General features: G+C 36.6%; 1 protein-coding gene across 1 annotated transcript; it reads right to left on the bottom strand.

Annotated features, from left to right (window-relative positions):
• Nucleotides 1-749: 749 nt before the first annotated feature.
• Nucleotides 750-11,971, bottom strand: pfkmb (phosphofructokinase, muscle b). The gene is made up of 22 exons (XM_082136605.1): nt 11,751-11,971; nt 9,659-9,732; nt 9,326-9,403; nt 7,468-7,657; nt 6,606-6,771; nt 6,476-6,520; nt 5,774-5,882; nt 5,579-5,674; nt 5,401-5,493; nt 5,209-5,334; nt 4,413-4,477; nt 4,118-4,181; nt 3,825-3,971; nt 3,673-3,743; nt 3,464-3,551; nt 3,180-3,332; nt 2,923-3,087; nt 2,780-2,841; nt 2,519-2,630; nt 2,298-2,397; nt 1,299-1,404; nt 750-1,209 (listed from the first exon to the last, which is right to left on the bottom strand). Exons 1-22 carry the CDS (start codon nt 11,833-11,835, stop codon nt 1,074-1,076), a joined length of 2,331 nt encoding a protein of 776 aa, XP_081992731.1. The 5' UTR covers nt 11,836-11,971; the 3' UTR covers nt 750-1,073.
• Between the last annotated feature and the right edge of the window lie 301 nt (nt 11,972-12,272).

The following is a 12,272-nucleotide window of genomic DNA, read 5'->3' as shown; positions in this document are numbered from 1 at the left end:
AAATGTCACATGCGCCTATGATGTTTAGACATGCTGTCTAGATAGGAAGTTCACTAGGAATTGAGACACAGCTTATCGATCACATCAGAGATAGGCTACCCTGCAAGAGCTACTGGAATAATGTGGTCACTTTAGTTCACCTCTTCCTCTTCCTGTCTTATATTTTAGTTGTCACTGCGTATCTTACTTTTGTGACTTTCCCCCCACAAGCCAAATGCAACACGCTTCAAAATATTCACATAAAATGAGGATAGTATTCGCTCTATACAATTTGATAATAAATGAGTATTGATATTTGCAAAGCAAATGTTAATAACGTTATAAGAAACATTTTATTTAACACTGAATAAAGAAAGTCACCTTTTTAGTTTTACTAGATTATTACTGTAACAAGGGCATTGTCACCACATGGCGGTGCTCTTTGTTCTCTCTTCAGCACCAAGTTTTCAGCTATTGGATATATTTGAATCTCACATTTGTTCGTAATCTGAAAATTCTGCTTTAGAAAACAGTTATATACATATACCGCTATATACCATAGGCCTATATGTTACCATATACATAAGAAAAATTGTGCACTTTGGAAACAAAATTTATCACATATATAAATCCTGTTGGTCTTTCAGAAAAAAATAAACAAGTAAAAAAAAGAACTGAAAATATGCAATGTCTCTGGCAATGTTGCCATGTTGATATTAATGTGACTGTACAAATATTACTTTTCTGTGCTCAATGAAATCGTCGAAAAATAAATCTACAGGTTTAATTTAGTCTGGCAGTTTTATTTATTTAGAAACAATAGTACAATAATTTTTTTAACAATAGTTTATTTAGGCCAGATAGGCCTAGTGGTGAAATGTTAAAAATACAGCTGTTCAAATTTGTGAGGTTTTGTACTTAAAGGGATAGTTCACCCAAAACTTCTGAAATGAAATTCTGTCATTTTTTAGTCACTCATGTAACCCATATTTCTTTTTGTGTGTTTACATGGTTTTGGAAGAACATTAGGGTGATCAGCTGATTATTCTTTTACACTAGATCTTTTTTTTATCCCACTGTAATTCAGTGTGTGTCTAGACTGCTCCTCTCTTCTTAATAACATGCTCCATCGTAGCGGTCTCTGAGGTGTCCAAAGTGATCTTGTATTTGGCCAGAATCTTGAGAATGGGCCTAAGCTTCAGCCACCACTGAGTCTTCGGTATACGATGTCTGGAACAGAAACGGGTGGGATTCACTCAGTGAATGACAATGTGTGCGATGCAATGAAACAACAGTAAAATGAATCTGGGATCACTCACACAAAGTCAGTGTCCTCTTTGAGGTCAGAGAGAGGCTGGAAGATCATGGCTCTCTTCCTCATTCCCAGAACACAGGCAGAGTCCGGTGTGTTAGCAAAGATACGGCCTGCTCATACAAGAGTGAAAGATGTTTATGGAAAGACAGAAAGATACAGTCAGGTTCATTAGGATTTATGTAAGGCGCTTTCAATGAATACAGTATATTTTGGTGTTCAATTGCTTTTTATGCATTAAAGATTGTGAGAATTATTACATATGTTACATACAATATTATATAAGATACAATTAACCTAGCATTAAAAGTAGCTCATTTGAAACATTAACCCCCTGGTAAGACAAGGCTTAAGCCTATAGTCCCAGACTAAAATGCATGTTTGAGCTGTGCTATATTGACACTAGCTATATTTCCAGGCAAAGCTGTGAATTTTGTGCAAAAAAAAAAAATTCACATACAAAAGTGCAAAATTGTCATGCATTATGCATCTTTCATTCTGAGGCTACACCTTATGTACCACAAATATAGAGGGATTTATTTGGTAAATGTGTTTCCATCTTAATTTATGTCCATGTCTTCCTATCTGATAAAAAATGATCGAACTCAAATTAAAGCATACATTTTTAAATGCACATTTTTAGAATTGATGCACATCTTGGTGGAGTTATTTCTTTCTCTTACGATTTCCCAAAATTCACATAAAAATAGGTTGATGGAAACATAGCTAATGATATAAATCTATTGCAGTAAAACATGTTATATGTAATTATTCTTATTATTTATTCATTCAAATGTTTATTATTTGAATTATTATGAAATTGTAATTATTAGTAGTAGTATGTAACCGTGTGTTTGTGTGTGTGTGTGCGCGCATGTTTGTGTGTGTATGTGTGAGTTTGAGTGTTAAAACTTCAGTCACTATTTTCTAACCCATTCATGGAAAGTGCTGTAAATTTAAACACAATTCAAACCCATTAAGTCCTCCTATTTAGTCTTGTACTCACCATGTCTGTAACACTCCTTCAGTTTATCAGTCAACCACAACACCGCTTTAGCACCCATCTTTGTGCCAAAGTTCCTGTCAAACGGTGTAGGCGCTCCACCCTGAAAATACCATGAGAAAAGTTAGCAATTGAGCCCAGAGATGATGACAAGGAAGCTCAGCAATAGTGTTCAAAAACACAGGCCAAAACCCTAGAATACTATCAATATTGTACACACAGACCTGCTGCATGTGCCCAAGCACATTCTTACGGCAGTCAAAAACTCCTTTGCCCTCTTCGGAGTACAAGTTGAAGATAAAATCTGTAGTGTAGTTTGCATTACATTTCTCATTCCTGAGGGAAAACAGTTTGATGTTATTAGAGTGCTGGCACAAGAATTACATAAGACTGGAGTCATTTGTCTAGATTATCGCTGAAGTTGACCGAATGAGAAAGAAAGAGTGAAAAGATGCAGAAACAGATTGTGTGACAAAATGACCAACCTCAGGATGAGGCCTCTTTTCACTGTGGTCTTCATCTTCTCCAATAAATGCTCCACATTTGTCTATTTCCCAACCAGAAATTTAAGTTAAAATCAAACAAAATTACATCCATCCATCCAATCACCCATCCTAACATGCCTCACCTCCAGGTCGTGAATGGCAAATGGATCTTCATAGATATAAGCAGCATCAGCCCCCGCAGCCAGTCCTGCCATGGTAGCCAGATATCCACAAAATCCCCCCATTGTTTCAATGATGAAAACCCTGCGCTTTGTTCCAGCGGCGGATTGCTTGATCCTATCGCATGTCTTAAAAGACACAAAACAGACGATTAAACAGATGGTTGGGGACATGTCTGTGAATTGTACATTATACAATTTTATAGTGTGTGGTTTCTCACAGTCGTGATAGTATTCAGAGCAGTATCAGCACCGATGCTGAAGTCTGATCCAGGAATGTTATTAGACACAGTAGCAGGAATAACAACCAGGGGAATACACAACTCCTCATATTTTTCTCTGGCAGTCACTAATTCCAAACCTCCAACAAAGGCCTAAACAGAAAGGGGGAGCGAGAGAGTGTGTGTAAAAATGAAACAACAAGGTGAGGTAGTTGCCGGTGGACAAATAAAAGGATTTCAAATATTTTATTTCATATTGGCTGTAGTATTTGAGATTGTCTCACCTCAAATCCTCCAATGATAACCAGGGCATGAATGTTAAACTTGGCTATATTCAGACTGATATCTTCCATCATAGTAGCCGGCAGTGACCTACAGGGAGAGAAGGAGAAAGAAAGAGATACAAAAATAACACACACTATTTACAAAAGTTTGGGGCAAGTAAGATTTATTTTGTTCACCAATTTGCATTTATTTGATAAAAAAAACATACCTCTTGGTTCCTAAATTAGAACCGCCTTTGCCTGTCCAGCCTCCCACATAGCCCCATTCAATTGGTTCAATCTGCAGGAGACAGTTTAAATCAAAGAGAAGACATTTCTTCATATGGACTCATGGATTCCTCATGCATGTTAAATACTTTACAGTTCCGTGTGCAAGTCCCTCGAAGCCGTCATGTACTGCTAGCATGTTGTGTCCTTGAATGATACCGATTCTGACTGCCGAACGGACTGCTGCGTTCATTCCTGCACACGGAGCTCCCACGTTCAGTATAGCTATGTTTATATTACTCTAAAGAAGAAGAGAAAGATGGAAAGGGGAAGATGATGAAAATCAAAATAAATAAATATATAGAAGAGAAATTCATACATATCTGGAGTAAAGTCTAACAAATGGGATAAAATGAACAGTTAAATGATTCATATGTTGTTACGCACCTTCACATCTGGGGCGGTCACATGGGCCAAGAGTTTATATGTGTTCCAATTGTTCTCAAAACTCCTGCAGAAGAGAAACAGCAAATCAGTCACAGGTTTAGTTTGTTATAACAAAGAAAGAAAGAAAGAAAGAAAGAAAGAAAGAAAGAAAGAAAGAAAGAAAGAAAGAAAGAAAGAAAGAAAGAAAGAAAGAAAGAAAGAAAGAAAGAAAGAAAGAAAGAAAGAAAGAAAGAAAGAAAGAAAGAAAGAAAGAAAGACAGACAGACAGACAGACAGACAAGGATAAAGAACTCACTTTCCCCTGAGCTTAACAGCTTCCTCAAACCTGCCCTCTGCCATAGCTTTGGTCACCTCTTTTGTCTAGAAAAAGAGAACAAGATGTATTACAAATTAAATGGCGTAATTAGGGTACAAATCAACAAACCAAACATCTGCATCAAATTGACTGCAATAAAATACAATAAAATACATAATAATAATATATTAAATGTTATATAAAATTACACTACCATTCAAAGAAAGGGTCAGTAAGATTTTTTTAAATAGATTTATACTTTTATTCAGTAAAGATTCATTAAATTCATCACACCGTAAAGACTCTTATATTGTCTCAAAATGTTCTATTTCAAATAAATGCTGTTCTTTTCAACTTTCTATTCATCAATGAATAGAATAACATTGATAATAATAATGAATATTTCTTGAGCACCAAATCAACATATTAGAATGATTTCTGAAGGATCATGTGACACTGAAGACTGGAGTAATGATGCTGAAAATTCAGCTTTGCCATCACAGGAATAAACAAATTTTTAAAAGAAAACAGTTATTTTAAATTGTAATAACATTTCACAATATTACTGTTTTTACTGTATTTTTGATCAAATAAATGAAGCCTTGGTGAGCATAAGAGGCTTCTTTCAAAAACATCAAACATGAACGACCCAAACGACCTGTTCATATAAATACTTTTATATCTGGTTGGGGAAAACAGCAGTTACTTTGATATGATTTGAACTACCGCATCAAAACACATCAAACATAAAATAATAATGCGGCCAGGAAGTCAGGATGTGTCTATGCCTGCTCACCACTTGCACACACTCCATGAGGGGCAGTCGAACAGCCATGTTTCCAGACAGACTGACCACACATGCAGGGGTGTCAGGAGTGGCCTCTAGCAATGCCATCACAGCCTCCACCCCCATCCTACTGCCCTGAGAACGAGACAGAGCATGTTACATATGCATCAAACAAACAAAAAATGCTGATTCTGATCATACCAAGATTCTGTCAAAGGCTGAAGGTGTTCCTCCTCTCTGCACATGACCCAGAATAGTAGCACGTGTGTCAAAGCCGAGCTTTTTAGTGACCAGCTAAACAAACACAAACATGGACAAAGAATTAGTCATGATAAAAAAAATCTCTATGATCATATTTTATGTGACAGTTTGGGCTTACGTGCTTGATAAAGTCACTGGTGATGGGTTTGCCGTGGCGATCCAAAGCACCTTCTGCCACAATGATGACATTCAAACGATGGCCAATGCTTCTTTGCTGCACAATTAAGACAGTATAATTATATTGGACAGAATATATTGATGATGATGGTGACTATGATGTTAAGTAAGGCATTATAATGTGTATAGATGTTACATAGGTAAGTCTCCTGCACAGATGGTCCTCCCATCCTTCATCTGGAGGCATCTCAGGAATAAACACCCAGTCAGCGCCACACGACAGGGCAGTGACTAAGGCCAAATACCTATATTTACACACAAAAAAAAAAATACATACACTCTTGGTTACACACGGTCATAACAAGGAATGTTATAGTTAACTGGAGCTAAAACTATTTTCATGCACGTTTTAATAAATGCTACTTAAATGTCCTAATTTAATAAGGCCTTGTCCTGGCTTAGTCTAAGCCCTGTCTGTGAAACCAAGCCATAACATATTAATTTATAATTTTATAATTTTATTTGAGCTTGTTTCCAAAGCAACATTAGTCATTTTTCATTTAGTTATCTTGATGTGATAAAGTAACTAAAGCTAAAACTGAAATAAAGAAAATAAAAACTAAAGTAATAAAAATGACAAAAATACACAACAAAATGATTTAAAAATAAAATTAAAATGAATGTAAAAAAAAAAATACAAAAATAAAAACGTATTCAAAATATTAAAAAAATTATAGTATCTCAATGATACTAAAATAACACTGGTGGTAACCTTGTGCATAAAACAATAATCAAGTCAAACACTGATTAGCACAAGATATGGATTTTTTTTTAGAACAGATAATATGGTAATATGCAACAACAGAATGACAGATCATGCATCCATACTACAACATACCCACAATGCCTCCCCATCACTTCCAGAATAAAGGCTCTTTGATGACTGCAAAGACAAATCAATGTGTTGTCAGGCTCAGAATGCAACTGTGTTGTACCATATGTACGTACATGTGTGTGTATGCATTTACCTCTGAGCTGTTGTTGTGATGGCATCCACTACTTCCATGATTCTGTGCAGAGCTGAATCGGTGCCAATGGTCATGTCTGTGCCACAGAAATCATTGTCTATGGATCCAACCATCCCAACGATGTTCAGATGAGATGAACGTTTAGCCTCCTCTGCTGTGATCTTTCCTACAGTATGAGCACAGACAGACAGGCATGTGTTTTATGTGTATCTTTCTAATAACTGACACATTGAATCTTCTCATCAGTCTCCCTATTTATATAAAGGTACAGTGTCTTACTTTCTGCAAAATATTATGTACATATTTAATATATTTACAAAGCCAAAACATATTCTCAGAGATCACCATATACACTACTGTTCAAGAGTTTGCGGTCTGTAATTTTTTAAAAATGTTTTTGAAAGAAGTCTCTTATGCTCACCAAGGCAGCATTTATGTCATAAATACAGTAATAACTGTAATATTGTAAAACATTATTACAATTTAAATTAATTTAATTTGAATACATTTGAATATGTAATTTATTCCTGTGATGGCAAAGCTGAATGTTTTCAGCCATTACTCTAGTCTTCATTGTCATATGATCCTTCTGAAATCATTGTAATATGCTGATTTGGTGCCCAAGAAACATTTCAATGTTGAAAAGTGCTGCTTATATTTTTGTGTAAACTGTGATCATTTTTTTTTCAGGATTCTTTGATGAATAGAAAGTTCAAAAGAACAGCATTTATTTGAATTTAAAAATGTATGTTTTATGTTATGTCCTTGCTGAATAGAATGAATGGATGAATGGGGACATAAAAAAGTTTTAAAACCCTTGATGTAACAGACTGACAAGCATTACTGGATGGTGTAGTCCTACCTGCTTTCAGCAAGATTTGGAGCAGTTCACTCCACTCATTACGGAACTCGTTGGCGCCAGTCAGGCTGCCATCTCCACCAATTACACACAGATTAGTGATGCCCAACTTCACCAGGTTGCATGCTGCTTTAGCTCTACCCTCCTTAGAGCGGAAGTCCTGACAGCGGGCACTGCCAATGACTGTGCCCCCCTGACAAAATAGAAAGAGGTAAATAAGAAAAATAATCAGAAATACAGAAAAAGTGCTGTGGACTGTTATTGACAACATAATGTGTAGGATGCCAATTGAGTCAAGGTTTGGCTGGATAGTAAGGGTTTGAGGGCCCTATTTTAACGATCTTATATTGCGCCATTGACTTTAGACCAGGTTTCAGTTGGTCAATGGCGCAGTCTATTTCTGTTGCCTCAAAATAGCAACGTGCCAACAATGCGCCCAGAACACACCCCGTTTTCAGACCAGCACGCCCATGGGCGCACAAATGGGCGCAAATGCATTTGCCATTTAAACAACGTGGCACAGGACGTGAAAATTATAACTGCGTCGGACTGAAACTAGCAAAAAACACTCGCGTCGCACTTGGCGCTTTATTGCGCCAGGTGGTGATAGGGCCCTGAAACTGTCTGCGGTCTTGTGGTGCCATCAGCCAATCAGCATTGTCATAATGTAATTTGTCTATGGCTTGTGACATTACTCACATGGTAATTTGTAGTGTAGGCACAGGTAGTAGTGTGTGTGTAATATGTGTGTCTATCTAATATTACCCTAAGTCTCAAAAGCAGAAATCTCTAGATGAACTCTGGCATTTTGTGCTAGATCAAAGTGGTTATAGCCTGCCATGCAATATGACCTCATACATGCATACAAAAATAACCTGATGCACTCACCCTTTAGTTTCATTTATGGTTTGATTGTGTTGGTGTGTGCACAAGAGTCAGCTGAAGGAGCATTAATGTGTGTTGAAGGCAAGAGCGTTTCTAGCTTTTCATATTGTACTGAGGCACAGGACCCCATAAAAAAGCATCCCCATATTTTAATAAAAAATGTTATACTGTTTTGGATACATGGATACAAATTTTACCTGCAATACAGAGTGTGCTGCTTGTTCACAAACTGCACGTGCAATAAAGAGCAGCTTCATTGCTGACACACGCATGCAAGTTTGTGTCATACAATGGTGGACTGTAGGTAAATATCACCTCATCCAGTGCCGTTTTTGTTTTACCACTGCAAGTGTGTAATTGAACTGTTTGAATTTACATTTAAAGTTACACATTTATTCAAAGCAATTTACATTGCATTGAATGTATCCACAGTGGCAATTTGTAAATTGAATGTGCCTGGCTTTCATTGTCATCCGCTTCCCGTTATTTTATACAGAACAGCTTGTTATGCTGCTTGATATTGCAAACTGATATTTTTCACCATATTATTTTTAATACATAGTCACTATGGTTTATTATAAACACACTGGTTTGCAGCGCAAATAGTTTTACCAATTACTGCACTTTGTTCTAGTTACCTATAGCGGCTAATGAAGTCTCGCTCATTCACAGGAAATAGCTTGCTTCCGAGTTGCTAAATAAAGTGGATACAATTTATCAGTCGATGCATTCCCTGGGGATTGAACCCATGACCTTGGCATTACTAGTGCCATGCTCTAAAGTTTGAGCTCCAGAACACTGTTTGAATGAATCAAACTGAATCGCAAACTATTTCAGACCTTTTTGCGAACCCATTTGACCAATTAGATAAATAGTGATTCATTCACAAATTGCTAGTTCGGATTCCAAACAGCTGATAGAAAACACACATGATATAATTGCCGAAATATTACCAGTGAAAAGATTATCAAATTACCAGTTGCAGCATCATTGACACGCTCTCCCAAGTTGCTTGTCGGATGTTATCGCCTCCATCGACTAGGCCCTGATAACCCTAGACGCACACAGAAATTGGAGGATGCATAATTGAATGCACACACATGTTAAATAATGCATAGACTTTAAAAAGATTGAGAGGACTTAGAATTGAGCCAGAGCTGAGTGAATTGGAAATTGAATTTCTCCTGCATAAGTGAATAACAGTGAATTAGAATTACAAATTCTCAATTTTTGTGTCCAGCGCATACCAATCTTTCACTTTTAATTCTTTGTTTCTTATGTGTGTATGTGTGTGTTTAGATGTACAAACCTCATGCACAAAATAGACTTTCGCACCGGTGTAGATCCCAACTCTCACTGTGGCTCGGACAGCAGCATTCATGCCTGAGATATAATAATTAATGAATCATAATTACTGCACATATTTTATAGTATTTTGATTTGCTCGACACTTAGTAAAGGTAACTGGAAACTGTTTTTGGTTTTATTCCAAACCTGTTATCTTGTCATCTGGTCACACATACACACATGGTGGTTAAGTCCCATTGAAAAGGGCAATCTAAGTGGCTCAAGTTTCATTTAAGATTGAACCAGAGAGGACAACAGGCAAGCTTCATTGCCCAGCTCTCCAAAGCAACCACATTTCCCCAAAGGTCACCGGCTAAATATAACACCCTCCAGACAGAGAGAGAGACAGAGAGATCATGGGAAGGAATTGAGTGAGAGGGAGAGGGAACGATGGGACAGCCATAGTTAAGGTTCTTCTAGGACTAGTTGACATTACACAGTTATTTGACTTATTCTGCAGCTGGTACCAGATAAGGTTAAAGGTCAGTTCTTTTTCCTACTGCTAAAGGTTGGATAAAAGGTCAGTGTGAAAGCTTTAGCACCTCTCATGACCTCTCTGATATATGATTCCTGTTGCTCATTCAATATGGCTGATATAGTAAATGAGGGGGTGGTAGTTCAATCAGGTAATCAAGGATTCAACACAACCACTTTAAATGATCATCTATCAAGTTATGCCCAAATTCAGAACCACACACATTTGACTTTATACCCATTTTAATGCAAAAGAGGAGGAAACTGCATATCACTCTTGATTCTGTAGTTGAAAAAACCTTCCTACATGGAGGTATAGTTTCCCCAAATCTGTAAATGATGTCATCATTTGCTCACTCTCATGTCATTCCAAACCCCTATTCTTATATTTCATGAAACACAGGAGATGTTTAGCAGAATGTCCTTGCTGCTCTTTTCCATATAACAAAAAGTGGATGATGATTTATATAGTTGAAATCTATGCAACAACAAAAAGGAGGAGAACAAGTTGCACACATTTTGAATGCACAGAAACATGAACAAGGTTTGTATCATGAACATTTTCATGTGTAATTTTATAGTGTTTGACGGTATAAAAATCTCCTTTAGTGTTCCATTGAACAAAAATACATAGGTTGCAGAAAAAAGTTGCAGAAAAATGATCAAATATTTTGTATTTTTAAAAACTGATGCTAGCTGAAGCTAAAATAAATACTATTATGTGTTCATATAAACTGTAACCTAAAATCATGATTTATGTTGAATATACTCATCATTAAGGGCATGTTATGCTCAACTACCCAAAAACATCTACACTAATGTTCAAAAGTTTGTGGTCTGTATGATTTTTCTTAAAGAAATTAACACTTTACTGTTCCTTTTGATCAATTTAATGTGTCCCTGCTGAATTAAAGACATTTATGACGTTACAAACAAATGCTGCTTTTGAACTTTACATTCATCACAGAATAATATAAGGAAACACAACTGTTTTTTGTTTAACTGTGATAATAATAAGAAATGTTTCCTGAGCACCAAATCAGCATATGAATGATTTCTGAAGGATCGTGTTACACTGAAGACTGGAGTAATGATGCTGAAAATTCAGCTTTCATCACAGGAATAAATTTCATTTTAAAATATATATTTAAATAGACACCAATTATTTTAAATATGTAATAACATTTCACAATTTTACTGTTTTTCGATCAAATAAATGCAGCCTTGGTGAGCATAAGAGAATTTATAAGCATACTGACCCCAAAGCTTTGAATGTTAGTACACAGAAACTTAATGACCAAATCATCTATTAATACAAGGACAATGGCAGATTATGGGTTTTGTTGTATGAAGTTGTCACAGCATAAAAATATGGATAAGTTATGTTTTAAAGCACTTATTTGTTAGATTCAGTATGTGAGAACTTAAGTAAAAAAAAAAAAAAAAAGCTGTGACAACTGCTTAAAGTTGGACCCCAGAACTGTTTAAAGCGTCAAAGGATTCAGCAAACTTGTTCTGTATCTACATCCATGGAGTTAGTCTCCATAAATGCCTGTACACACAAATACACACTTCCTCACCCTGTGCATCTCCTCCAGAGGTGAGGACAGCGATGGCCCTTCCAACACCCATCTTTGTGGGGTCCACAGGTGCTGAACGCTGCATTTTGACAAGATGGCCTGAAGACGACAAGAGAAATTTTGAAGTGAACTGTCAACCTTTCTCTCGCTATCAGACCACTCTCTTCCCGACTGACTGAATGGGAGCGTGACGGCAGTATAAACACCCTCCACCCTGGCATGCAGTGTCACACACAGTATCCACCCCCGTCATAACTAAATTTAAAATGATCTGATGCACCACGTGCTTCTAGTGTTCTGATTAAAACACACATACAAACTGCATTTACGATCACTTTAATCCCATGCCATGTGATCTTTATGCAGAAATACAATCAGATACAAACACAAAACATTTACACAGAGGAACAAAAGTGCACACACATGGTTGGACAACCATACACCAACATGACCTTTATGCTATCTTTTCCTATAGGTCATACTGTGAATATGCAGTGCAAAAATACTCTCTCTTCCACACAC

Source organism: Leuciscus leuciscus (assembly GCF_965113295.1).
Source record: "Leuciscus leuciscus genome assembly, chromosome: 14".
NCBI classification, from domain to species: Eukaryota; Metazoa; Chordata; class Actinopteri; order Cypriniformes; family Leuciscidae; genus Leuciscus; species Leuciscus leuciscus.
The sequence above is the reverse complement of the archived record's forward strand: the minus strand, read 5'-3'. Positions and strand labels throughout refer to the sequence as shown.

Bases quoted from the DNA above. Each gene is read 5' to 3' on its own strand.
- pfkmb (XM_082136605.1), bottom strand. From the start codon at position 11,835: ATGCAGCGTTCAGCACCTGTGGACCCCACAAAGATGGGTGTTGGAAGG. The intron at 9,733-11,750 runs GTGAGGAAGTGT...ATTATATCTCAG, and splicing joins CTCTGGAGGAGATGCACAGG to GCATGAATGCTGCTGTCCGA. The intron at 5,335-5,400 runs GTATGATCAGAA...TCTCGTTCTCAG, and splicing joins CAGCCTTTGACAGAATCTTG to GGCAGTAGGATGGGGGTGGA.